This window comes from Kryptolebias marmoratus, linkage group LG6 (assembly GCF_001649575.2).
Source record: "Kryptolebias marmoratus isolate JLee-2015 linkage group LG6, ASM164957v2, whole genome shotgun sequence".
NCBI classification, from domain to species: domain Eukaryota; kingdom Metazoa; phylum Chordata; class Actinopteri; order Cyprinodontiformes; family Rivulidae; genus Kryptolebias; species Kryptolebias marmoratus.
Window position 1 is genome coordinate 19,453,505 of NC_051435.1, and position 27,611 is coordinate 19,481,115.

At 37.6% G+C, this 27,611-nt stretch overlaps 1 protein-coding gene across 1 annotated transcript in view; it reads left to right on the top strand.

The window, feature by feature from the left end:
• The first annotated feature begins 874 nt into the window (after positions 1 to 874).
• fer1l6 (fer-1 like family member 6) overlaps positions 875 to 27,611 on the top strand; it is a 37,812-nt gene continuing 11,075 nt past the window's right edge. Inside the window, exons 1-32 of the mRNA XM_017410063.3 lie at positions 875 to 1,189; positions 5,357 to 5,439; positions 6,062 to 6,164; positions 7,205 to 7,259; positions 7,756 to 7,887; positions 8,015 to 8,077; positions 8,211 to 8,289; positions 8,419 to 8,575; positions 9,556 to 9,742; positions 10,857 to 10,958; positions 11,041 to 11,131; positions 11,285 to 11,402; positions 11,491 to 11,728; positions 12,934 to 13,042; positions 13,229 to 13,466; positions 14,299 to 14,419; positions 14,807 to 14,907; positions 16,007 to 16,109; positions 16,414 to 16,533; positions 16,617 to 16,769; positions 17,918 to 18,089; positions 19,751 to 19,875; positions 20,086 to 20,220; positions 20,452 to 20,601; positions 21,870 to 21,977; positions 22,077 to 22,139; positions 23,064 to 23,162; positions 23,444 to 23,669; positions 25,624 to 25,754; positions 25,842 to 25,961; positions 26,052 to 26,097; positions 27,444 to 27,488. Of these exons, the coding sequence (XP_017265552.1) occupies positions 1,155 to 1,189; positions 5,357 to 5,439; positions 6,062 to 6,164; positions 7,205 to 7,259; positions 7,756 to 7,887; positions 8,015 to 8,077; positions 8,211 to 8,289; positions 8,419 to 8,575; positions 9,556 to 9,742; positions 10,857 to 10,958; positions 11,041 to 11,131; positions 11,285 to 11,402; positions 11,491 to 11,728; positions 12,934 to 13,042; positions 13,229 to 13,466; positions 14,299 to 14,419; positions 14,807 to 14,907; positions 16,007 to 16,109; positions 16,414 to 16,533; positions 16,617 to 16,769; positions 17,918 to 18,089; positions 19,751 to 19,875; positions 20,086 to 20,220; positions 20,452 to 20,601; positions 21,870 to 21,977; positions 22,077 to 22,139; positions 23,064 to 23,162; positions 23,444 to 23,669; positions 25,624 to 25,754; positions 25,842 to 25,961; positions 26,052 to 26,097; positions 27,444 to 27,488 (3,808 nt within the window). The 5' untranslated portion in view covers positions 875 to 1,154. The remainder of the gene's footprint in view (positions 1,190 to 5,356; positions 5,440 to 6,061; positions 6,165 to 7,204; positions 7,260 to 7,755; positions 7,888 to 8,014; positions 8,078 to 8,210; positions 8,290 to 8,418; positions 8,576 to 9,555; positions 9,743 to 10,856; positions 10,959 to 11,040; positions 11,132 to 11,284; positions 11,403 to 11,490; positions 11,729 to 12,933; positions 13,043 to 13,228; positions 13,467 to 14,298; positions 14,420 to 14,806; positions 14,908 to 16,006; positions 16,110 to 16,413; positions 16,534 to 16,616; positions 16,770 to 17,917; positions 18,090 to 19,750; positions 19,876 to 20,085; positions 20,221 to 20,451; positions 20,602 to 21,869; positions 21,978 to 22,076; positions 22,140 to 23,063; positions 23,163 to 23,443; positions 23,670 to 25,623; positions 25,755 to 25,841; positions 25,962 to 26,051; positions 26,098 to 27,443; positions 27,489 to 27,611) is intronic.

Consider the following 27,611-nt stretch of genomic DNA (forward strand, 5'->3'; position numbering starts at 1 on the left):
CTGCTGTCAAAGATGAAAGAGCAATGATGTTTTTGCCCATACTGGTGTGTGAATGCGTTGTTTTGTCTGTAGCATGAACAAAATATCTCATGAACCAGAAAGAAATCATTGCATGTACATCTGTAACTGATTAATTTTTGGAATGAACCCAAGTCAAGATGACTGCTGAAGATAATTAACATTAGTTACCAGAAAAATGGCTACAACTCAGTCATTTTGACAGATATTGAGCTAAAATTTGGTGGCACATACTCAGAGCTCGACACACTGTGCAATATTTTTCCTCACAACCTTGGCATTAACTTCTGGCATCAAATTTATCTGTTAGCAAAATATCTCAAGAACTACTGGACAGTGCTTAATAAAACTTTCAGAAAGTAATGGTTGCATGTGCATCTACTGATTAGTCTTTGGGGTCAGCCCAATTCAGGGTGACTGCCACAGCCAACCAACATTATTCATCACAAAAATGTTTAGAAATAAGATACCGAGCTGGTAGTAGGAATGCTAGGCCTTTACATATTATTATTATTATTATTACTGTTTAATGCGGTAAAACCAGTTGAGCTTTAAGAAATCAGGAAAAAAACATCAACTCATTCATTCTGAACTGATGATGCCCAACATGTCCTCCATCTTGTTAATATTTGGTGTGTACCTGCCTGTTTCCTGAGGTAAAGGAAGAACAATTATTAGAAACAGTGTTGTGCATTACTGAGAGATAATCAGCAGGAGTGGTCCTTCATCAGAAACCACAAACTAACACAACAGAGCGGTGAGAGCCTGAAACCGCAAGCGTTTAAACAGAGAAATGTGTTGTTAGAGTGAAGCTGAGGATTGGAAGGCAGGTATATTTAAGGCTCAGAGTGGATCAAGTTTACTCATTTGGGTATGAGGATGAAAGGTGATGATGTTATATAGGACTGAAGAAAGTCTGACAGCTAATACGGGAACACCATCTCCTGTAAGGTTGGGGCAGGTTAGGTTCAGTTCTCCTGTGATCCATGAACATCCTTATTCAGCTTTGGTCTGAAGAAGACCATTTTTACTGGAGATCTGAAGAAAGCAAGCGAGATGTGCTGCTAGTTTGTTCTATAAAGGACCTTCCTGGAGCTTGTTTGTAGAAAACTAGAGCGTTTTGGGACTTCAGCAAAATGGATCCTTCGGGGGATCCTGCCTCCCTTCAGGGGTGAGCTGTTTGTGTTTTTGTTTTATGTAATTCGGATCATTTTTGGCAGGGTCTGCAGCATCAAGCGTGAGTTTTTGCAATTGTTAAAGATACAGAATGAAGTTATGTTTCTGAAGTCAAAAAAGTTAAATCCACCTTTAAGACAAAAAAGAAATATTGTTAGATTAGGAAATTATAACAAAAAAGGGAAAAGCTCATATCTTTCATGAGAATTTATGTAAAAGCTTGAATCTACAAAAAATCTTTCTACATCGTATTCAAATTTATGTTACCAGTTGGTTCAGTGTTTTGTGTGCTATTAACTTTAGTGGAGTTTAGAGTTATATAGGCAATGTAATTGTTATCCATAAAGCCCCAAACGAAACACTCTCAGCTGACAGACTGAGAGGTCACACGACCTGAGTTCTGTGATCAAATCACAGAGTTAGCAAACAAACTCTTCCTGCCTGCTCCTTTTTTACAATACATATACAAATTATACAACAAAACGAGTGTTCACGGGAACAACTATAAACTATAAACTGTTTCTGTGAGTCTAAATGTCAAGGAACTAAAAAAAATCTGTGGAATTAGTCCCCTGAAAATAGTGAGTATACTAGTACAATTTTTTGACAGTTATTGTCTTCATACCCGGGATTATCCTCCTGTCTGCTCCTGAGGTTCAAACTGAACTAAAAAAGAAATAAAACAATACAGAACATATAGATATATAGTTGAGATTTTTGTGATAAGACTACTGGTTAATTATTTTAGTTGTATTGTGTAATGATGAAAGCTTTAAAATTGTTTTGTAAATTTTATGTGTGGTTGTGTTTATAACCCAGTGTGTTGTTGCAACTTTCTTGTCAACGAAGATTTTTGCAACAGAAGACAAAAAAAAAAAAAAATATATATATATATATATATATATATATATATGTATATATAGTATATATTGGTATATATATTGTATGTATATACACACACACAACACCCAGGCACGTTTTTTGAAAAACTGCATATGGCTGGGAGGTTGGTGCACGGAGAATTTCACCAGCACTCTGAGACTGTACACTAAGAGAAAGGAGGGAGGCAGAGGACTAGTGAGCATCAGAGCCATTATACAGAATGAAACAACCAAGATCCTGGAGTACATCAGGAAGAAAGCAGGCAGCAGAACCCAATGTGGAAGAGGAGAAACAAGAGGAACCCTCATGTAAAGACAAGCCCCTGAATGGCATGTACCACCGTCAGATTGAGGAAGTGGTTCAAGAACAATATGGCGCTTCAGACAGCAGCCTCAGTACTTTGCTCTCACACTTCTTTCTTGTTTTTGTGGCATTTTGTGTGACGCGTCTACATTTTCTTTCAAGTGGGAGGAAATCATAGGCATAAGAGATTCCATTGGACATACTCTCACACTCCCACCATTTTTCCCGAATTTTTAGTCAGAGGTGCAGCAGCTCTCTTTGGGATGCATTAGAGCAGTGGTCTCCAATTCTGGTCCTCGAGGGCCACTATCCTGCATGTTTTACTTGTCTCTCTGCTCCAACACACCTGATTTGAATCAATGGGTGATTAACAGGCTTCTGCAGAACATGAAGAGCTGATTTAAACACTGAATCAGGTGTGTTAATGTTATTATTTCTGATTCTTGTGGTAAAGCCAGTTGAGCATTAAGAAATCAGGAAAAAAAACATGATAGGCCTCTATCAGTGAGGATTTAAAAGACCATATATATATATATATATATATATTATGGGGGTACTCCTATGTCATGGTTTAGTATGGTACAACCGTACAATTTGACCTCAACTTGATAAATAAAAAGCAACACAAAACTGAATAACATTTCCTGATGTGAAAAAAAAAAACAGAAATTGTGAAGCATTTACTTTAAGCTTTTCAGATAGCTGAGTGCTAATGTGAGAAAATTATGCTTCATATTAGGGTTATTGATGAAACACATAAGTTTGCAATAAAAGCCCTTATTCTGTGACACAACTGTTTACTGTATCTCCACCTTTTGCTCCATCAGCTGCAGCTGTGTGTGATCACTATGACTGTGGAGCTTTTCCATACAGCTTATTTGAAGCAGAGAAGCAGGTGTTTAAACTTCTGTGTTATTCTGAATCAGTCACACTTAGTTTGATGCAAAGTGTTTAGATAGTTTCTGCCCCCGCTTCTTTTCTGTTGCGCCAGTTAACAAAACAGTTAAATATATTGTGCACCCGCTCTGGGAGTGGTGATCATCTGTGATTGACATATTTGTCTGTACCAGTCCCAATTGTCTGTATTGAAGCGTCACTGTACAAATACATGTTCAGTTACACCCCTAATGCATATATAGATTGCCTGGTTAAATTTAATTTCTTAATACAATATTGAAAAAGCATCTTGCAAAACAGTCTCAACTTATAGAGAACAAAAGATTTATTTATACTGATGAATCGAAGATCTAGTTATTCAAGCTGAAACACTATTTTTCTTCAGTTGTGAATGTTTTCATTTTATTTATTTATTTTTATTATGTATGAGTTAGGTTTGTATACATCTGTTTGGCATTCTAAAAGATTTAAAGGAAAAGCTAAATTTCATGAAAAGAAAATTTGCAGATTAAAGCAATTTTACCTTTGTTCGATCTTCGTTAGAAATTTGGTTTCTTTTACGCGTTGGTGAAAGATTTAATACACTATAAAATGGAAAAAAAAACATGAGATCATCTCTGACTTAGCAGACATGCTAACATTGCAAGCTTTCTTTCTTCTAGATGATATACTTGGTCAAAATTAGCTGAATGAAAGAACTAACTTTTCTAAACTGGAATGAATGCCTGCATTGGACTGAAAAACAGTTGTAATTGATTTGAACTAGAAATGTTTTCATTTTCTGTTTAGACCATTGTGATGATTTTAGTTTTAAGATGGTGCTGCAGTGGATTACAAAAATATTTAACCACCTTGGTATTCTTTCTATTTTGATGCTTTATAGCCTGAATGGAGTTTTAGTTTGGTTATCAGTAATCGTCCTACACAAAACACTCCAGATTAACAACATTAAATGGAGGGAAACTGGTTTTAAATTATTCTAAAAAAGTCCAGAACTGGAAAGTGATAGGTGAATATGTATTCACAGCCTTTAATTCAAAGCCTCAGTTATTACTGTCAGGTGCCACATAAACTAATTCAGTAAGATCCACCTGTGGGGCAATTTAAGCCTTGAAAGATCTCAGTATATATATATATATATATATATATATATATATATATATATATATACAGCTGTTCTGATAGCCCCCAGAATCAACAGCAGTTCAACGTGACTAAAGGCTACCACCGAGCAAGAGGCAGCATGAAGACCAAGGAACTCTCCACACAGGTCAGAGACAAAGTTGTGGACAAGAACAGATCATGGTTGGGTTATAAAAAAATATCCAAGAACCCTGAACATCCCACAGAGCTCCATTTAATCCATTATTAGAAAACAGAAGGATGATGCCACCACAGCAAACTTGCCAGAAAAACATCCCGTAGGTCAAAGGTAAAACTGATACAACTGGGAAGATCTATTTATAGGATCACTATAAGCTGCACAGAGAAGGGCTTCATAGAAGAGTGTCAGAAAAAAACCGATTAAAAAGAAAAAAAAGGCAGATCATTTGGGATTTACCAAAATTCAAGTTGTACACTCTTCAAACATGTGGAAAAAGGTGATGAGATTGGATCAGACCAAACATCAAGAACAACACCATGTCTGAGACAAATCTACCACCTCTCATTATGCTGAGAACACCATCCCTTCAGTGAAGCACGGTGGTGGTGGTATCATGCTCTGAGGATAGTTTTCATCAGCAGGGAGTAAGAAATTGTTCACAGTTAAAGAAAAAAATGGATGGATATATATGCACACTCAATTTTTTTTGTTGTTTCGTCTTATTTCTTGTTTGTTTCACAATAAAAATATTTTTGCACCTTTAAAGTAACAGTTACATATGTTGTGGAATTTGAAATATACAAACATCCAGAAGTCCTTTTGAAATCCAGACTGTAAGGCAACAAAACAGAGATAATGCCAAAGAGGGAGAGTACTTATGTAACCCACTGTGTATAAAATCCACTTTTTTTCCATGTTATTCACAACTGCTGAAAAAGAGTTTGGAATTAACACATAACTTTCTTCTGTGAGCAGAAAGAAGAAGATTTTTGGTCTGAAAGTGAAGAAGAAGAAAAAAAACAACCCAGACTTGGTCCTGGCAAACAAGGGAGCTGTGGGTAAGGCCTTAAAGACAAACACACATCACTCGGTGTGTTTTTATTCCTGTCAACTCACTGAGGCTGAGACTAACCCTTATCAAATACACATTGTGTCAATAATGTACTGATAGTGTACACAGTCACAATCCTTCTGAGTCATTTAGGTTTTCTAAGACAACATGAAACCTGAGAGCATTTCTCACGAAACTCAAGTGCTGATGAAAGTCCCACAGAGTGTGCTGGTGTAGATTTTCAGTCATCCAGGAAACGCCAGATCCAAAAATGCAAACCCTGGAAATCCACACTCCAGTTTTGAATTGAGCAAACTAACCAGAATGAAAGCGAAATATCTTCAGCTACAGAACAGAAGTCCAGTTGCTTTGTTTTTTTAAAAAAAAACTTGTTTAGAGTCCTGCAAATTGAGTTCAATCTGTTGTTAGGTGCTGCAATATGTTCCTGCTTCATCAGGATGTAAAAATATCAGCAACATCCACTGATGTGAAGCTCATAGAGCTTTTAGTTTCCTCTCTAAGACCACATCTGTCAGACCAACCGTGTTTCTCCTGGCTGCATGATGTGCCACACAAAGTCTACTTATTTGTGTGTAAATGGGTGTGTTTCTGTGTGTATATGCGTAAAGACAGTGAGGCGGAGATGTCCCTCGAAGTGCCACTCTTGCAAGATGAAGAATTCCCAGAGGATCAGCCTGCAGTCAAAACTAGAATAATACCCAACACAAAAAGGTAGGAAACTTACAGGACACGGTATCTTGGGTATAATCCATTGGAGTCAACTCAGTCTGTTTCTTAGCAAAACATCTCCTGAACCAGTGGACAGATTTTTATGAAACTTCCAGAAAGTAATCTTTGGATATGCATTACACCTCAATAAATTTTGGAGTCAACCTAATTCAAGATGGCTACTACAGCTCATCAACTTTAGTCTACACAAAAATGGCTATAACTCAGTCGGTTTTACAGATATTGAGCTAAAACACAGTATGGTAGTAGCTGAGAATCATTCACAATACATACACCAAGCACTTACACATCTCAAAAGATCTTGCATGAGATTGCGAACAACGTTGTTTTCAAGATTTGATCAAAACAGCTACAACTTCTTCCCTTCTCAACATAAAGTAATTTTTGCTCACAACTCTGGCATTAAAGGCAGAGAGTGATTTGCATTCTTTCAAGGAATGCTAGGCCTTTAATTTGTACACATCTATTCATATTACATTACAATATTATACACTGTTTGACTGTCTAATTCATTATTGTAGTGTACTCACTGTTCTGTAGTTTAAAAGGCAAAACCTTCCAAAACTTGCTTCAAAAGCACCATGTATGTTGCTATTAGCATAAAAACATCCAATATATTGAAGACCTCACCAAAACCCTGCAAAGATCAACCACTTTGTGGCTGATTTCATTTTATGTTATCTTCCAGTGTGAAGGGACTCTAAGCAGTTCAAGATTCGTCTTTTTGTTTTTGTTCAGTAATTTCCCAAGCTCACTATTTTGCCTTTTATGTGTTGATTTTCAGTTATTTGATTCATTTCCTGGTTGATTTTTTCTTTGTATGATTTTCTAACCCACTAGTTTGTTTACTCCTTTAACAGGTAGGCTCAGGTAGAAGGGTTTTGTGTATTTGGTACCATTTATTTGCCTTTGTCAGCAAGTTAAAAAACAAACTTCTTGGATGCATTCTTGTTACATATATCTAAGAGATGTTGTAAAGGAGAAAAAAAGAACTACATAAATGTTTTTGTGAATTTCCACAGAGCCAAACTGATAACTCGCATCCAGGACAGTGAAGGGAAACCACAGAGCTTTCAGGTTAGAGCAAGCACAACACATCAATGCTTAGACAATCTTTATAATGTTATTTTCCACCAATGTGGGCAATAATGTTTTTGTCTGTGTTTGTCTGTTAGCAAAATACCCATCCATCCATTTCTTTACCCGATTTTTCGTGCAGGGAGCCTATCTCCAGCGATCATTGTGCGAGAGGATGTAGATGTAGAAGGATGTACATCTACTACTGATTAACTTTGGAGTCAATCCAATTAAAGATGGCTGCCACCGCTAACTGACATAGAAAACACAAAAATTACTATAACTCAGTCAGTTTTACAGCTATTGAGGTACAATTTAGTGTGGTAGTAGCTGAAATTTATTCACAACATACTTAAAAATGCTAACAGATCACTCAATCGCACAAGGTTGCACATTTTGTCAATTTCAAGATTTGACCAAAACAACTACAACTTTGTCATTTTTTACCATAATATAATGTTAGCTGAAAGGGCATTATTACTTGTTAATCTTTCAGATTGCCATTAATATCACAGAAGCCAGGCAACTTGTGGGGGAAAACATTGACCCCAGTGTGGTGATTGAGATTGGTGATGAAAAGAAACAGACAACAGTCAAAGAGGGAACCAATGCTCCATTTTATAATGAGGTAAAAATACTTTAGAATCACTCCCAAAATCTGTTGAGTTTCAAGTATTTAATTTTTACTTTTAATTGTGGAATGTTGTTAAACTCTTTAGCTTCAGTGATCATCAACCTCCACCTCTCCCTTTCAGTATTTTGTGTTTGACTTCTTCGCTCATAAAGAAATCTTCTTTGACAAAGTCATCAAGCTGACGGTGGGTAAACATTGATACGCATGGTGTGTAAATATAAAAAAATAAAACCTATATGTATTATTTTGCTCTTAGAGTTTAACTGTTCTTGTTCATTTTCTTACATTTTGTGGTTTGTTGATCCATCTCCCTCCAGGTGGTTCACTCCAAAATGCTGAGGACCGTAAATGTGGGGTCCTTTAAGGTGGATGCATGGACGGTCTACAAGCAGCCAGGTTCACCTCTGTCTGACATGTTCTCTAATCAATCCAGACTAGCTTAGACCAAGCCAATTGTCAAGTTGGCAATTTTCAGTTTAATATGAGGAGTTGAATTTGATGATGGTCTTTGTTCTGTTTCACCAGGTCACCAGTTTATCAACAAGTGGGCAACGCTGACCAATCCTGGTGACATCAGCACTGGAGTCAAAGGCTATATTAAGTGTGATATTAGTGTCTCAGCAAAGGGGGATGCCATGCAGCCAGGGCCAAAAGCAAGTGATGCTGAAGAACAGATAGAAAAGTACGACACTGATGTAATCAGGTTTTTGTATCATTGATATGGCTAGCAGTGTTATTCTTAGCTCTCTAATTGTCTTCAAAGACAATTTCAAAAAAACTTTTCCATAAAAGTTATGAACAGAATTAGTGACAATGGGCAGCCCTGACAGAGTCTGACTCTTATCCTGAATAGGTCCAACTTACTGCCGGCAATGCAAACCAGACTCTTGCACTGAAAGGCCCCCAATCCCATTCTTATGGAGCACCCTGCACAGAGTACCCCGGAAACATGGTTAAATGCGTTTTCCAAGTCAACAAAACACATATAGACTGGTTGGACAAACTCCCATGCACCCTCAAGTTTCTTCCTAGAGAAGTAAAGAGCTTGACTAGTGTTCCATTATCAGGGTGGAACCTGCATCGTTCCTACTGAATCCAAGGTTCGACCATTGACTGGACTCTCTTCTCCAGCACCCCTGAATAGATCTTACCATGGAGGCTGAGGATTGTGATTCCTCTCTAGTTGAAACACACCCTTTGGTCTTCCTTCTTGAAAGGGGGAACCACTTGAATTATAGACACAAATTAAAAAAGAAATCACAAAAATAAGTGTTGAACTATGAGTCTGCAGCTCTCCTTATATTTATGTAAATGTATTTTACAATTTTGTAAAAGATTTTTTGTGACTTTACATTCAAAAAATAGTTGTGTAAAATTTTTAAATACAGTGCTCATTTTTCCAACAGGTGCTCAAATCAAAGCTGCAAGCTTACAGATTTTTCAGTAAATTTACCATCAGAAATGTTTTCCATTTTAATAAATGCACACTTTTGCTTTTTTTCTTCCCTTTAAGGTCCCTTAAGTTTGGACATCAATGACTTATCATTCAAATGATAGCAACAAGTTGTAGTTGGACTTTGACAACAAAGTCATCTCCAATGTTGCAGATTAACATAGTTTCAACTGTAAGATATTTGCTCTTTTTTGTTTTTTTTTCATCAGGAACCTATTGATTCCAGAGGGGTTCCCTGCTGAACGACCATGGGCTCGTTTCTGTGTGAAGGTGTACCGAGCTGAAGGCCTCCCCAGAAACAACTCCAGCATCATGGCCAACGTGACCAAGGCCTTCATAGGAGACAACACAGCACTCATAGACCCTTATGTTGTGGTCAGCTTCTTCAAACAAGTGGTGGGCTGAAAATTGTTTAGGTTAAGACATTTACTGGGAAACGGTACAAACATTTGTGAAATAATTTTGGTTATTTCTTCAAGGTAAAATGTCTTCCTTTTATTCTCAATTTTTTTTATTTGTCAACTTTCTATTAACAATTAAACAATGTATAAAAAAGAGCATTTGTTTATTGAACCCCACCCACTGTATTTACTGGCAATTGAAATTTGCCAGTCTCCCAATTCATCAACTGTTCTCTGTCCTTATCCATCCATCCATCCATCCATCCATCCATCCATCCATCCATCCATCCATCTGAGCTCCTCCCTGATGTAGCTCCTCCTTACCTCTAAGGCTGAGCTCAGCCACTCTGTGAAAGAAGCTCATTTCAGCTGCTTATATCCTTGATGTCATTCTTTCGGTTGTGATTCATACCTCATGGCCATAGCTGGGGATTGGAACATAGTAAATCAAGACCATTGTGTTTTGGCTCAGCTACTTCTTCACCACGGCAGACCAGAGCAAAGCCCTCATTATTGCTGACAAAGCCTTGATCCATTGATCCATCTCCCACTTCATCCTATAATCACTTGTGAACACTCCCAGATACCTGAACTTTTTCATTTGAGGTAGAGAATCATCTTGGGTTTGGATGGAGTAGTTGAGAACCATGGCCTCTTACGGTTTGGGCTAATGTTACTAGGGGGTCTGGAAACCCCATAAGCCCAAAGAGTATTCCAACTGTTCTGCACTAGAAAACACCCTGTCTCTGCTCACCACGACCCAGAAAGGAGAAGTGAGTGAAAAGAAAACAGATGGATGGATGGTTTCATCAAATAAATTGTCTGATCTGGTTTTTCACATCAAATTCAATTTTGAACATTTAAAAAACAAGAATCTGCAGTTAGAAATTAGTTTCTCTGTAGTGTTTTAAAAGCAGATAAAACTCAAACTACTAGAACTACATTTGTTGTTTGATGCCTAAAACAGTAAAAGGCACCTTTGTAGCTGAAAAAACAAACTTTGAAATAACAATTTAGTATTCTCAAACAGTGTATTTAAAAAACCTGTGGTTACATATGATGAAGACATGTTATCATTAGCAGTTTAAGATGTTGTTTGTGTTTCTTAGGGCCGCACATCCACTCAGAAGTCCACAGCCAACCCAGTGTGGAATGAGCAGATCGTGTTCACTGAGATGTTTCCTCCTTTGTGTCAGAGACTTAAGCTCCAGGTCTGAATGTTTCTGAACAAAATTAAAATTTGATTTTGAATCAAAAAAAATGTTATACAACATAGGTTTCTTTTCTTCATAGGTCTGGGATGAAGGAAGCATGAACGATGTTGCCATAGGAACCCATTATTTTGACCTGAGACGCATTTCCAATGAACAAGATGGTGACAAAGGTGAGAAGAAACAAAGTGAAGGATGAAAGCAGAAGGTTTGGACAGTGATAAGGAAGCAAGGAAAAATCTAACAATGACATTGCTAAGCACATTGCTTTGAACTGTTGATTACTCCCGGTAGTTGTTGTTTTTCATGTTTCACTTGATTTTCAGGGTTTTTACCAACATTTGGTCCTGCTTGGATCAACTTGTACGGTTCAGTCCGAAACTACTCCTTGGGTGATGACACAGGGGAGCTCAATGAGGGCATTGGCGAGGGCGTTTCCTACAGGTTCATGTCAAAACATTGTATAAATTATAAAAATGGCATCAAAATGCTCTGATACCAACACCGACCTGTCTTGACTGTTTGGTGTCAGGGGTCGGGTCTACTTGGAGCTGACAGTGGAGATCATGACAGGGGGTGCAGGCTCAGAGTCCAAACTCAGCCGAATGAGCAAACCTGTGAAAGATGCTAAATCAGTCAAAGCTGGAGGGAAGGATGGGAAGACCCCTGCTGGAGGTGGAGGAGGTGGAGGAGGACCAGGAGGAGCAGCTGATGATGACAAAGGGAAAGCTGGAGCAGCAGAGGTTCTGCCTGTGGAATCTCCTCCTGTGGTAAGAAGAAATTACTTTTTGTTCCATAAAAAGATTATGTAATATTTTTGTACAATCACATTAAAATACAATTTTAGAGATTTACTAAGAGTGCTAGTGCACAAGCTCTGAAGCACCCATTTTACACCTGTACCTCTAGGATAAGGGACAATCTTCTGAGGACCAATATGTTTATATTTTGGACAGAGAAAACAGATTATTTGAGAGTCAGGTGAAGGAAGCCATTTACACCAAATGAGAGGAGGAGGTCTCAGATTTCAACTTTCTAAAACTTACAAAGGAGCATTAGGCTTGATATCCAGTAATTTTCCCTTTTATTCACACCTTCATGCATCTTGATACAAAACATCTCTCTGTGAGCCAGACAAACAAAGACCCTAGCAACCCTCGGGAAGGAGGGGAGTGAGATTAATCTGCATGAAAATTTAGCTGTATAAATGGAGCATCTCATGTAATTTAAAACTTGGAACTCCATACTCGCCAGTTTTGAACTGAGGAAGCACCAGATGGGAAGCAAAACCTCTTTAACTACAGAATTCCAACTTTTTGACATTAAGAAGCAATAAAAAATGAAGAAATAAAATTGTAATCAGCCACAATTGCTTTTTTTTAGACCAAGTAAAAGAAAAAAATGTTAACCCTAGAGATGGTTTTGTGAAAAAATCCCAGTAATTGGCAGTTTCTGAAACACTCAGACCAGCCCGTCTGGCACCAACAACAACACCACATTCAGAGTCACTTAAACCCATTTCTTCCTTGTTCTGATGCCTTGTTTAACCTTCAGCAAGTTGTCTTCACCACATGCCTAAATACATGCCTAAAGACATTGAGTTGTTGCCATGTGATTGGCTGATTGGCTGATTAGCTATTTGCGTTAACAAGAAATTGAAGAGGTTGACCTAATAAAGTGGCCGTTGAGTGTGTACAGTATGTAATGTGTATGAAAGTGTATGTATTTTTATAGATTTTTTTATTGCAATATTTATTTTATTTTAATTTTATCTATTTATTTATTTTTCTACCTGTTTATTAGAGGTAGGTGCCAGGGTGGGACATGTTTGCTGTTGTTGAAATGTTAATAATTGAGTTTAAATTGATGACGATAAACTATGCACTATTTGGAGTCTCCAGTGAGGGTCAGTGAAGTAAAACTCCTTTTTGTAAAACACACTGAAACCCAAATGCGGTGCTGTTTGTGTGTGCAGCTGACTGAAGACGATTGTGAAAGTTTCCTACTGTTTGGAGCAGTCTTTGAAGCCACCATGATTGACCGCAAGATTGGAGACAGACCCATCAGTTTCGAGTTCTCCCTGGGTGAGTCACTGTTGCTACATTTCCAAAGAATTGCCTTTCACATAATCATTAAATCTTTCAGGTGAGCAACAAACATAAAATTACAGTGAAATGACACTTTTTTCTTCATTATAGCCCCCTTTCTGTATTATCATCGTTTCTGGTGATGGACCAAACACCCCTTTCTGCTTTTGCTTTCTCCCTCAGGTAACTATGGTAACGTTCTGGAGTCTGCAGCCCAGCAAAGTGCCGTTAGCCCTGCTGTCGCTCGGAGGAAAAAAGTCCTGGACGTCCCCGACAGCAGCGATTTGACTGGCTCCTCCCCTCCCAGCTCTTATCCCATTGGCTCTTCCACCCTCCTCCTGCCCAAAGAAGCTTCAGACTCAAGTGAAAGCACCAGTTCCACCACCCCTCCAGAGAGACCCCAAATCGTCGAAGGAAACAGGTTGAGTTGTTTAAACTTGTCGTCTTTGCTTCATCTACACTTTGTTAGGTGCTGCAAAGGAAATTGGGCTCATTTTCAAATTACACTGATTGGTCCTTTAATTAGCCCAAATTGTTGGCTGTCTTTATGATAATCACACAGTGAGAAGCATCTGTCGGAAAGCAACATCAGACAGATTCCTTTGAGGTCAAGAAATGACCTGCATAACCAGTTTCTAGGGTTGTGCCTCTCTGGTTTGTGGTCAAATGATACATATGTTGACACACTGCCTATGATCTGATTCATTACAAACACAAGAGCAACAAAAACCGATACATGATATTATTCAGCCTTCAATCACAATACAATGTAACTTAACATGAGTTGTCATTTAACACAACTGCCAAGCAGCTGATGTGCCAAACACTGTTTCAGTAACTAAGAATTGAAAATGCATTTTCTTTTGACATTATTCTTTGCTCCAACCAGGCCATTTCTGTACTTCAAAAGCTGTGAAACATTTTTCCGGTGTTAGGCCAAGTGCCAACATTTTCTAGGGAGCTGTTAGTTTTGTCACTTATAAATTCACCAAAAATCCATTTCAGGCATAATTCCCAAAACATTAACCAGGAGTTGTACAACATACTCAGAGAAAGAATAATTGTAATCAGTAGAAGAGAAAAAAATTAGTAAATTTAAGATATTTTAAGGTATTAAGATATTTTAAACATTGTGATCTGATGCTGACAAACTGCCGTGGAGGCCCATTCAGTCAGGAATAAGGAAAAAGTGAAGCTTTCACAAAAAATGATGGTAAATAACAGTGTGTGTGTGTGTGTATGATTACATTTAGACACTACTCGTATTTACCCATGGAGAAGAAGAAGCCGTGTGTTAATGTGCTGGGTTACTGGGAAGACAGAAGCTACCGGCTGTACAACTCTAATATGCTGGAGAATATAGCGGTATTGTTTGTAAGTATATATACAAACACACACACACACACACACACACACACACTGACTTCATTATATGCAGATTAAGACAATAAATTTGTTTTTTATAAACTTTGGGTCACACTTTCACCCTTCAGCGCTCATCAGTTTTATGTTAAATGCGTTTGAAATCTTTTTAACCATTTGATATATTTACTATATTCCTCTGTGAATAAAACATGAGTTTATAAGATTTGGAGATTGCACTCTGTTGAATGGGTACAGGTTGTACGGACAGCAGATTAAGTGTTGTTTTATCGACGTACGAACACCACATTTGAAATAGATTTGAAAAATCCACTTGTATGAACCATTTCCTTGGCTGTTCTTTTTATTTTGAGAGAAAATCATGTTCTGGTTCTGCAGGAGGAAGGTGTGTCCAGTGCAGCTGAACTTCACAAGAAGATGGACCCGGCAGCTGAGCCAACACTCAAAACTGCACTCAGAGATTTTTCCATAGATGCCAGGTAGATAAGCCTTGCTCTGCTCCTTTATGAAAATATCTGAAATCCTTTTCATTCTTTGAACTTTACAGCAGTTTTATAATTAGTAGACCCAATGACTTGGGAGGCTAAAAAACGTCAAGAATACAGTAAGAAAAGCAACCGTTCACACACAATTCTTGGCGTCACTGTAGAAAGGCAGGGTTTTGAACTGTGAGGAAACCAGAGCACGCCGACACGTTCACAAATAGAACTGCACACAGGAAGGCACTCCAACCAGAGCAAACAACAGAGGCAACAGTGCTAACCACTGCACCACCGTGCAACCACCAACACACAAGATTTTGGTGAAAAACTGTCCATCTGGACAGAAATAGTCACAATGTTTATCAAAACAATACATGTTCCATAATCAAAAGTAAATGTGGTCAAATAAATTCCATGTGTGACAACTGGGGCTGGCAGTGTCCTTTGTCACGTGATTATGTTTTTCAAAGCTGTCATGGATAAATCTGTGATTTGTTTTATAAACCCTTATAGAAAAAAAAACACATGGGCTTCACATTTCAAAAGCACTCTTTCACATGGTAAACTATCATGTGACGTATCATGATTAAAGGCTTCATATAGATTTTTGCTGCTCATGTACGTATGTTTAATGAATTACATCGTTGACAGTGTTATCAAGATACGTACTGTATCGGCCTCAGACCAAAGATCCAAAACCCTAACACACACAGGCAATTACACCACTGCATGGGAAACATGTTTCCTGTGGGGTTTAAGAACATTTTCAACATGTTTGTGTGGACACGTGATTTTTCACATGTAAAAACATTATAAACTCATGGGGGTTTTTTCTGTTTTTGTGAAGTAAGTAAGAATGATTCACTCTTCTGTTTTGCCCTTTAAACCTTCATAGCCAGTTGATAGTTTTATTGAGAACACAAAGTAAAGGCAGTTCAAACAAAAAAGAAAGAACATTAAATTTGTCTCCACTATATGACACACAACATGTTAATTCTTCTGTGGTGGTTGCCATACCTGCAAAAGAACTGAATAAAATAGGACTCTCTCAACTTCTCATTGAGTGTTTGTTAAATATGTGTTGTGTGTTCTGCAGGAATTTTATTGCAGCTGCAGAGGCAAAGCTGAAAGCTGAACTGAAGAGCAGCTATCTGACACAGCTTGACAAGAAACGCCTGACGATGTGCAAACAAGAGCTGGTGGGACAATCACACTCACTGAAACCTGAAACACACACACACACACACACACACACAAAACTACATTTTCTGCTGACTTCAGCTACAAGAAGATCAGTTTAGACTCAAAACAATGAGTATATATATATATATGTGAGTTATCACATGGGTTAAAGAAAAGTCTGTTTGTCTTGTGCAACTGTAAAGAAGTTTACATAACGTTAAAGGCAGTCTCAAAAAATTCATGAGATTTTGTCAGCTGTTGTAGCAAAGCTAATGGTCAACACCATCATACAGCATGTATTAATCTGTGTTTGTGTTGCAGGAGAGTATGATCACAGATGCTGACTCACTGAGAGATAAAAAAAGAAAAAGCGGTGGGGTGAAAGAAATACTGCAAGAAGCCATAAAACTGACGCAAAAACTTCGTTTCCTTGTTGAGGAGGTACAAGAAATGCCCGAAGCCTATGTGTGTACCCTCTGCACCTTAACTCTTGTTTATAACACATTCATGTCCTTGTGGTGCAGCCCCAGCACACAGTGCCAGACATGTTTGTCTGGTTGCTGAGCAACAACAAGCGTGTCGCTTACGCCAGAGTTCGAACCAGAGACCTGCTGTACTCCAGCAACCAGGAATCCCGAGGAATCCTCTGCGGCAGGATAGTAACACTGTTTCTGAAGGTAAACACACACAGCCACACACACACACATACACACACACACACACATCTGTAAAGCTTTGTCCCAACATATGCCAACTGGGGCTGAGCCAGTATGAGAATCTGACAGCGTGATAATCTTCGGCAAAAATACCAGTTTTACGGTATCAAACTAAAAAATTAAAATGCATCACAAGATTTATTTGCTTTTATTCCAAACCAAAAATGCAATTACTATTACTTTTGCTGCCTAAATACTTTTACATATTGCTTAATAATGGTTATTTTATAGGTATACTATAAATATAACAAAATCAGATATCCATTTTTAGCTATTTTAATTTTGCATAATAATTCACAAATATAGATGAGAAGACTGAGCGAACACCAGTAAACATACTGACAGTCTGTTTAAAATCTGTCATCTTTTGCCTGAACTCAGGACAGATTTGAAATCTGTTTGCGTTCTGCTTTTATTTATTACCTTTTTTATTTACGATGAAAATTAAGATCAAGGATGGAGTGTAATCACAAGTATTGAGAATAAAAGTATACTTTAAATTAAGGTAAAAAGTGACTGCTTAAACATCAGAGTCAACAACAGACTGTTTTATTTTTATTTAATTTTAGTTAATTTATAATTCCAAAGTAACTGTACTTATATTACTTCTCTGCTGTTCTGCCTTTTATTAGCCTCCTCATCCTGCAGTAGGCAGTACGTATTTCACCTGGTAACATGCTAACTCTTGTAACTTGTTCCAAACATTAATTTAAAAACAATGTTATCTTGAAAAGACAGATGGGTGTCTCCCCTGGTAGATAAGCCATGACTGACTGGATTATCCACCAAAAAAAATGTATAACCAGCTAATGACTTATTCTTTTAACAAGTGTAAACAATTAGAGGATTTCCCCCCTTGGCTAAAACTGAATGATAAGAGTAAAGTGAGAGGTTCTCCATGTAACGGGGAGGCAAAACAAACAAACAAAAGCTTTTTTTCTGATATTTTATTAAAAGGCATTTACACCATAGGAATGATATGATGAGAAAATTTTGTAGTTTTAACATTGTGACTTTTTACTACTGTGGTATACCTTGAAACTGGTAACTGGCTGATGCCAAGGGACAGACAACAAGTGGAAAAATTATTTGTTTGTATGTGTGTGCAGCCTCCAGGAAAGCGTGTTGCAGCGCTGACAGTCCAAGCCAAGCTGGATGTTTATCTATGGTTTGGATCTTGTTCGGACTCCAGCCACATGTTCGATGACCTGCCTGCAGGATTCAAACCAGACACAGGGGGTGTCGATGCCAGTGCTCCCCCCTCACACCTGGTCTGCTCTGGTGAGGAAGAACCAAGCATCCTTCCTCACACCATGTACAGTTTTCATGCTTCTTTTAAAATCCATCAACAGCAAAGAGACTTGTTGATAAAAACAGTTTTTTGAACTTTGACATAAAATTTCAGTAAAGTTAGTGTTGGGGATTTTCTAAGTTACCCAACCTAAACAAAGAACCACACAGAGAGAGAGTAAATTGTTTTAGGATACTTCTGCAAAAGGAGAAGTCACTCGAGCAACGACCTTTTGGGTCAAACTCACAGTGAGTTCTGAAGTTCTGTAGCATCAGCATCTTTTTATTAGAAACAAGGAATGGGTGGGGGCTGAATCAGTCAGGACCGGTTCTGCCACACAGATTAATCACACAAACAGAACTTACAGCATGTAGTGAAACATTCTGTCTATCAATCCTGATACAAAGATTATCAGAGGTACAGTGACGTTACTTGGGTGACTGGCTGGTCTAATTAGATAATTTACTGGTTTACTTAGATGATTTGCTGACACCTGTAAGCACGATAAAATGTAAACATGATACAAATGAACTCAATTAATATCTCTGACATCCGGTGTGACACGTAGGCATGTTTTACACATAAACACAAAGGCTGGTAATATTAAAAAACCCTAACAGTTAGAAAATATGGTAAACAATTTCATTCATAGCAACTTGTCTTTACAGTAAAGACAAGTGATATTTTTTTCTTATGATGTAAACCTACCATTTGATCTCACCTGAGAATTCAGACTCACTGACTATATGTACATGTCCAGCATGTAGCCTGCCTCTGAAGGCGGCAGGCAACAATGTTTTTACACCTGTGTGTTTAAGTGTGTGTTCGTTTGTCTGTAGCGTTAGCAAAATATATTTTAAACCACTGGACAACTTTTAATTAAACTCTCAGAAAGTAATTATTGGATGTGTTTTGGGGTTAAAATTCTTCATTTTTTGCTCTTTTACTTATTTGGGTAATTAAGCTTATTAGGAGATAACTCCACAAAAGTTAAACTCAAATGACTCTGAACCATGTTAATGTCCAAATATTAATAATGTAGTTCAGATGTCTGAATGAATTGTAATTTTTACAGAAATATCAGCAGACCTGCTGTCACACTGATCTGACAGCCCACTGTGTGATGGCTGAGTGTGTATCTTCATACAAAAAGGGTAAATGACATCCAATAATAAAAACATTGTGTGATACGCATTTTATGCCAGGTGCTCAGAGCTGATCACTTCCAGTTAAATCACTCAAGATGGATCTTTAAAACAAGGTCTGAACAGCTTAGAGACAAACATCTATTCACACTCACACTTAGGGCTAGTTTAGAGTGGCCATTTAACCCCACCGGCACTTTTTTGGTCTGTGGGAGGAAACCAGAGCACCTGGTGAAAATCCACACAGGGAGGCCATGTAAACTCCTCACAGAAAGAACCAAGCTGGGAATCAAACCCAGGATCTTGTTGCTGTGAAGCATCAGTACCAGCCAGCTGTTCCACTGTGCAGCACACATTATCTACTTCACTTAATTAATTTCTACTCTAAATATGATCTGTTTCTGTTGAAGGTGATCAGGAAAAGCTGGTTGTATGTCAGCATCTTCTTCAGAGTAAGCTTTCTCTATCCAAGTATTGAATAACCTGCCCTGTGTTTCTGTATTTAGATCACCATCACTTCCAGTTGCGCTGCCACATGTATCAGGCTCGTGGCCTGATCGCTGCAGACAACACAGGCCTGTCGGACCCATTCGCCCGGGTTACATTCCTCTCACACAGCCAAACCACGAATGTAAGTCTGGGTTAACCTGTGATCCAGCGCATATACTGTAGCTGCTTCATGTTGCACCATCCATGACATAAATTCTGTTGGTGGAAAATCCAGTTATTCAAAGTCCAACTGGATAAATGAAGCATGCTGTTCTGAGCAGGTCTGGGCCTCCTGAGCAGCTGCTGCCCACATCTGATCTGCTGTCGGTATGACCTTGTTTTGTGTTGTCAGATCATCAGTCAGACCCTCAGCCCAACATGGAATCAGTGTTTGCCGATGGGCCGCCTGCTGCTGAGTGGAGACCTGCAGTTCATCCAGGAGGAGCCCCCACGCATTGTCATCGAGGTGTACGATGATGACGCTCTGGTACTACCAGCTTTCGCAACACATACTCTGAGCAAGACAGCTCATGATATTGCATGAAATTGTTCATAATGTTAGTTTCAGGGTTTGACCAAAACGTCTCCATCCTACAATGTTTTTAATCTAAAACTCTGGCATAAAAAGTGGCAGGCAATATGCCCTTCGAAGAAGGGACCTTTAATTTTGGCAGGTTCCTGATGTCTCTGATTTCTCTGTGCCTCATGCTGTGCGCAGGGGAAAGCTGAGTATCTGGGGGCCACTGTGGCAGTCCCCGAGGTGCGTCTGTCCTCTTCAGCCTACTCTCCCCCCGTCCTGCAGTACAGCCCTCTCCACTGTGGCAGCCTATCAGGAGGAGACCTGCTGGCTGCATTCGAACTGCTACAGGTCAGTCACTCTTGTTCCTGTCCACACAGGAACAATGTTTGTCAATTCACAATTTTTGGTTATTAGTGTTTCAGCCTTGAAACCACACAAACAACATTTTAGGAACCACTAAATGGTATTTTTTCAAAAATGGGTTCCAGAGTGAGAGAATCTGGAAACGCCACCTTTGTGTTTTTGTGTGGACATCCTAAACACAACCTTTTGAAAACAAAAACCTTGAATCGTCTCTAACCTACTTTCTCAACTACAATAAAACCTTCAACTGTATCCTTTCAATGAGTCAAGGCTGATGAACAATAACAGCCTTAAATAGAAGAGAGCACAAACCCCTTTATTATTACACCAAATAATCTAAGGCTAAAATGTTTTTTATCACTTTATTGAACAGTTAACAACATCAATAATAAAACATTGCAGAACAAAACTACAGTTCATAAGTCAAGTATACATTTAAAAACTGAGGAATAGTTTTGAAAAACAACATTTGAGTAGGGGTTGGCCAATGTGGGTCTTTCTATGACCAATACCAATATTTAGAAATCAGGGCAGCTGATGGCTAATACTCTTTTTCTTAGTTTTCTCTAGTCTCATAAAAATATAACCATTAAACAAATGCATCAGTTTAACAAATAATAACCATTATTTCAATTAAACATTTATTGAACAACACAAAAATGTTGGACACCTAAAAAAATGTATAGAGAGCATTCTCACTTAAAAGAAATAGACAAGAATTGTGTTGCACATAAAAGCAACAAGCTGTATTCCTAACATTTCTGGTCTGGAAAACATGTATAGAACAAACCCAGAACAGTAACAGTAAGTAAAAAAAAAAAGGCCACACTGTCTTTAGTTTTCGACTGACCTCTACACACAAGTATAAAGGCCTGATGTGATTTAAATTGGGTCTGAAAAGCATCCATTATGTCCACCTATTTGGATATACAGTAAATATATACACTCTCATACTGTTTCTCATACACACAGTCTACACAATCTGTAAGCTTTATTTACTTGCTCCACATCTTTCGTGGTCCTGGTGTGTTTTCATGGCAGCATTACAGCACCACACACAGCCCTGGCATAATTACTACAGCATTTTTGGTTGTTTTCTGTGTTTCTGTGTGGATAAAGACATTATTAGGAATGGTGCTGTGTTTACAAGGATGTTTTTTTACAAACGACAAATAAAGATTGTGTTATTCAGTAACCACACAGTTCCTATCACAGTAATGCAGGATGAAGGCTTAATTATGATAATTGTGCAGATCTCCAAGTCTGGCCATCACAATCTGCCGGATTTAGAAGAAAAGGAAGGAGGCCTGTACTCGGTTCCTGCCAACATCAGGCCAGTTCTCAGCACCTACAGGCTGGAGGTTTGACAGCTTCAGTTATTGAGCAATAAAAGCAGCAAAGATCAGATTTTTTTTGTCACTAAATCATATGTTTTTTTTTTTGTTTTGTTTCCTCACTAGGTTTTGTTTTGGGGTCTGAGAGAGTTGAAGAAGGTTCAACTCCTGTCTGTTGATCGACCCCAGGTTCATTTCACTTAAAGCCTCACTTTCCTTCAACTGTTCAGACAAAAAAGTTTTATTTATGTCCTACGAATGTCGTGTTTTTTTCACCTGCCATCTAAGGCAAAAGGGTGATAAAGGTTTTGGTCATATCTCTGTGTGTGCATGTTTGTTTTGTCCATACCGTGAACAAAATATTTCAGGAACTACATATTTTAATGAAACTCTCCAAGTAATCCCTGGATGTACCTCTACAACTAATTAACCCATTTCAAGTTGGTCGCCATAGCTAAATGACCTAAGACAAAAAAGAAATTACTATAAGTCATCTAGTTTTACATGTATTTGATGTAATGTTTGGTATAGCTGAGCATATTCCCCATTACGTACTTTAAGCACTACACATTGTGCAGCATCCCGGCTTGCATTGTAACTGTTGGAGTCAACACTGTTTGACTGTCAGCAAAATAGCTAATAAAACAATGGATAAATTTTATTGAAGCTTAGAAAGATAGTTTTGGATATACATCTACAAATGATTAACTTTTGGAGTCAAACCAAACGAATATGGCCAACACAGCTAACTGATATTAGCGAACGCAAAAATGGCTATAACTCAGTGAATGTGACAGATGTTGAGCTAAATTTTGGTGTGGTAGTAGCTGAGATTCATTCACAACACATACTCTAACCACTAACAAATCTCACAAGATATCACAATGTCACATGAGACTATGAGTATTGTTATTTTTTAAAATAGCTACAATTCCATCTTTCTGAACTAAGATCATCATAATCTAAACCTCTGGCATGACAGGCAGCGGGTGATATGCATTCCTTGAAGGAATGCTAGAACTTTAGTTCTAACTGTAAGGCTTAATAAGTCCTGAGACATTAGTTATACAACTCTAAAAATTAATGAGTAAAAATAAATCTGTCTTTTTTCAGGTGTTCATAGAGTGCGCAGGTAAAACTCTGCGTTCCTCCGTCATTCAGAAGTATAAGTCCAACCCAAACTTCACCACCCTGGTTGATGCCATAGAGCTGGTAAGACTAACATACTCAAAACAAAATAAATTACATTAATGCAAAACAAAACAAAAAACCAACAAAAAAAAAAAAAAAAAAAAAAAAAAAAAAAAAAAAAACATCTACTGTTATTACTGTTATTACACGTATCTGGATTGTCTGCTGGCTACAGATAGGCACATTGTAATGGCAAAAATGCGTGAACACCTTGGAATGCTCTTCAAAATTATCTTTCCACCAGCTGTGTGCATGCCGTACCTGGAAGTAAAACAACAACAAATCCACTCTCTGTGCTGTAGGAGTTACCAGAGAAGGAGCACCTCCATCCTCCTCTCAGTATCACGGTTGTTGACTGGCGGGCCTTTGGTCGCAGCACCCTAGTTGGAAATCACATCATCAACAACCTCAAGGCCTTCAAGTACACTCCACCTCCAGCTCCACCTCCTGCTCTACCGACACGCAAACCACCTCACATTCCAGAGCCCCCCAGACCAGGCCTGACACTAGAGCCACGCAGCACTGATGGTAACAAGTGTGTGTGAAGCGTTGTGCTAGATTTACGTATGTGTGTGCTAGTTTTAACCAGCTATCCAAACATATTTAAGCCTGAACAAAGTCATTAGGACCTCTGGCCAATGTGATTAAGCCTTGTATCAATTTCAAGGTGAAACAATGGTTAAAATATAGAAAACTGAGTCTCATCAGATCTTAGAAATAATAATGGTGATAACCTATGCTAAAGCAAGTTTGTGCTGCCATTTTGCAAGGAGCTCTGTGTAGACAACGTAGTGTTTTTAGTTATTCCCAGAATGGCAGCACATCATTAATATCAGAGTAAAAAACCTAAACTCGGTGAAGAAATTAAATAATTGTTATAATTATCGGAACCGGCATTTCAAAGAACACGACAATACAGTCCATCAATGAGCATTACGTCATATTAGTGCAGAAATAACATGACCTTTTTCAGTTGTTTGTGCATATGCTAACAGAAAATACTTCATAAATCAAAACATATTTGTACTAAAGTGATAAATTACACACCATTAGAATACTTTTAGAAATGTGAGAAATTATGTAGAACTACCAGTTTACTCATTTTCAGCACTTTCTCATTCAGAATCAAGTGGGACAAACCATGGAGATATAATCTAACTTTATTAGTCTTTATTTATGTTTAAGATACACACTTGTAGTGTACTGACAGGTGGGCACAGAAAACACTCACAGCTGTTATTTGTGTCAGTAACACTTGCCCTATATTGGTAAAATGACTGTTGAATAATACAGTAATACTTTTTCTCATTTTGTTCTTTTGTGCTTCTGTTTACTTTCATTTATATTGACAGCTAATTATATATAAAATACATAAATCTACAGAAGTAACAATTAAAACAAATAGATAAATAAATAAAAGCACTAGAAGGTCAAAGTCAACAAGCACTGGGTTGAAGGACTGGGTGTAAAAGTTTGTTTTTAAACAGGATTTTAGATCAGCAAGTGAGGAGCCTGTCTATCCATTAGCACCAAACCATTTCAGAGTTTTAGACCTCTAAAAAAAAAGCTTGATCACCTCTGAGCTGCATCACGTCTTTGGAACCATAAAAGCATCTGATCTCCTGACCTCAGAGAGCCCAGTGGTACTTAAGAACGCAGCAATTTTGAACTCTTGGGAGACCAAAAAACAAACAAAAGAATCTTAAAATGAATTTGGCAGTGGACTGGAGGTCAGTGAAAGGAAACCAGAGCTGTTCTGTTTTGCATGTACCAGATAAAAATCAAACTGCAGCATTTTGAACCAATTTTAAATGAGCAACTGAGAAGGAAGTGCACTGCAGTAATTACACTGGAATTTTATAATAGCATGTATTACTGCCTCAAGATTTTGTTTATATACTGAGTGCTACATCAAAAACAGGTAGGAAGGGATTAGACTGACTTGTAAATTAAGTTGATTTGTTAGCATAAACAAGTGCATTTTGTCTGGGAGTTGTTGGTTACCTTTTAAAAATAAAATAAAATGTTTAAGTCAGACAAAAAAGTGCGAGTCTGAGGGCACTTGGCTCAAGTTTGGTAACGTTCCAGTTAAATGTTCATTGTACTTGTACAAGTTAGAACAAACTGATTAAAATCTGTTTAGAAATGTTTCTTATCTCTTCTTTTTTTATTACTTCAACTATTATTTTTACCATTTTCAGTTTTATATATATATATATATATATATATATATATATATATATATATATATATATGTATATCAGATGATATACTCTTCATGAATGTGTTAATACACTTCTATCTCCAACAACAACAAAAATAAAATTACTAGTGACGACTTCAAAAAACTATTTGAAAGGAACACACTAAACAAGTGAAATTTCAGCTCTTGTTAGAAGTTTAATCTGATAGAAGGTTTCTGCTGTTTCAGATGAGTTTAAAGTAATTGTGACATGCTTTGCTGTTCTCTTTTATTGAGCAGGACTGTCGCAGGATGCTGGAGAAACCAGTTCAACATCAACACTAACCCAACAGGATTTCCTGATCACTGTAGAGGATGAAGGTCCTCCGCCTGCTCCACCTACACCGCAGCCCGAGCCCAAGAAGAAAAAGGTCACACAAAAACACGTGGCTGTTCCTATAGTTAATTATATACACCGGTTGTTACTCAAGCCTCACACTTTTCTTGTTTTTATACAGGAGAGCAGCTCTAAGAGCGCCCATCGTTCCACCAAGAGGCGCAGACGAACCATCGCTGACGAATCAGCAGAGTCTGTCATTGACTGGTGGTCCAAATATTATGCATCTGTGGAGAAACAGGTAGCTCTTAGCGTTGAGCTTCATTTAAAATGAGTAGCTTGAAGTTTTCTTTTAAATCTGAACATACCCTGCCTCCTGTGTGTGTTCCAGGACAAACGGAAGGGTAGCGGTCAGTTACCTCATGTTTTTGAGAAAGGTAAGAAATATTCACCCATTATCAATGAGATTTGAACATATGGTCATGTTGAATAACTTTACTGATCCAACTTCAGCACCAGAGGACAGTTTTTAATTACACGTACAGTATATAAATGCAAGACTCAAAGCTGCTACAACAAAGCCAAACAGTCTTTTAAAGTGGTCTTGAATTGGGGTTTTCCAGGTTTTCCTATATTGTTCTATTTTTTTTTTTGAATATTCACAGCTTTTTCACTTTTTTATGTCCTGTCTTTGTACCCAACTATTTTCAAACAAATGAATTTTTTGAATGATTCACAGGCTTATGAATCATTTAATTATGAATAAAAAAGGGTATGTAAGGGATGAACCAGTGTTTGAACTACACATTACACATAACCACAGAATTAGATTAATGTATTAGCAAATTAGCAAATCATTAGGTGTGAAATGTTTGCATATATTGTACGGCTCTCTTATGATGCCACACATGTTATATTGTGTTGGAAGTTGGGGGAATGCAGAAAAACAAATCTAGATCCAATAATTAAACCTAAAAAATAGCTATCAGAAAAATACACAATGCCTTTTATTATGACTATACTAACAATCTTTTAATTTGCACCTGATTGTTAGTATTGACAGATATTATGCTTTTAAACACAACAGAATGTCTTTTTCACGTTGCAAATAATAAACTTCTTGGTTCTATTCATTTTTTTTTAAATTAGGAGAACAATACCATTTTTTGAGGGTTATTTAAGTTTAAAAGTCATTGAGTCAGAACCAGTGTTACATGTACATGCGTTTCTGTTCAGGGAGTCAAAATACGGAGTGAGAAATCAGCATTTGAGCTTAAAAACGATTTAAAGATTAGGATAATTATGGATTACAATAAATTATTTTTATATGAAGATTTTTGATGTATTTAAGATCAGGGAAATCATTGACTGAGTTTGTTTTTTTTCTGTCTTAAGAATTTCCGTGTGATTTTTAAGTTTGATGGGCTTATAAATATTATATATATATTATTATATAATATATAATATATTATATATTAATATATATAAATAATTTGATGGGCTTCAATTTTCTTTTTAGCTGCTTTGTGTAATTTTGTTATTGTTATTTTAAATTATATAAAACACAGTAAAAAAGTGATCAGATGTGAAATAAGATCATATTAAATAGAATTTGTCTCCATTTCATTTAATTGCATTTTCCAAAAAGAGGTCAACGTTTTAAGGATGTCATCCTTAGTTTTTTGTAAAATATTATTTCACTGAACACTATGTGCATAAACTGTCTGGAGGATATGCTTCCTAATAGTCCTCTGACCCACACACACGTTGTTGTGCATTGCAGCTTCGCCATACCACAGCTTGCTCAACGATGGAATAGACTCTTTGGGTAAGGATTCAGACGTGCAGCTGAAGGAGTTGTTATTATCGGTCACACTGAGCATCTGTTATTTTTCCACATTCTTACTGACAAGTGCAAGCTTTGGGGACTGACTGTATTGCCCTGGTTTCT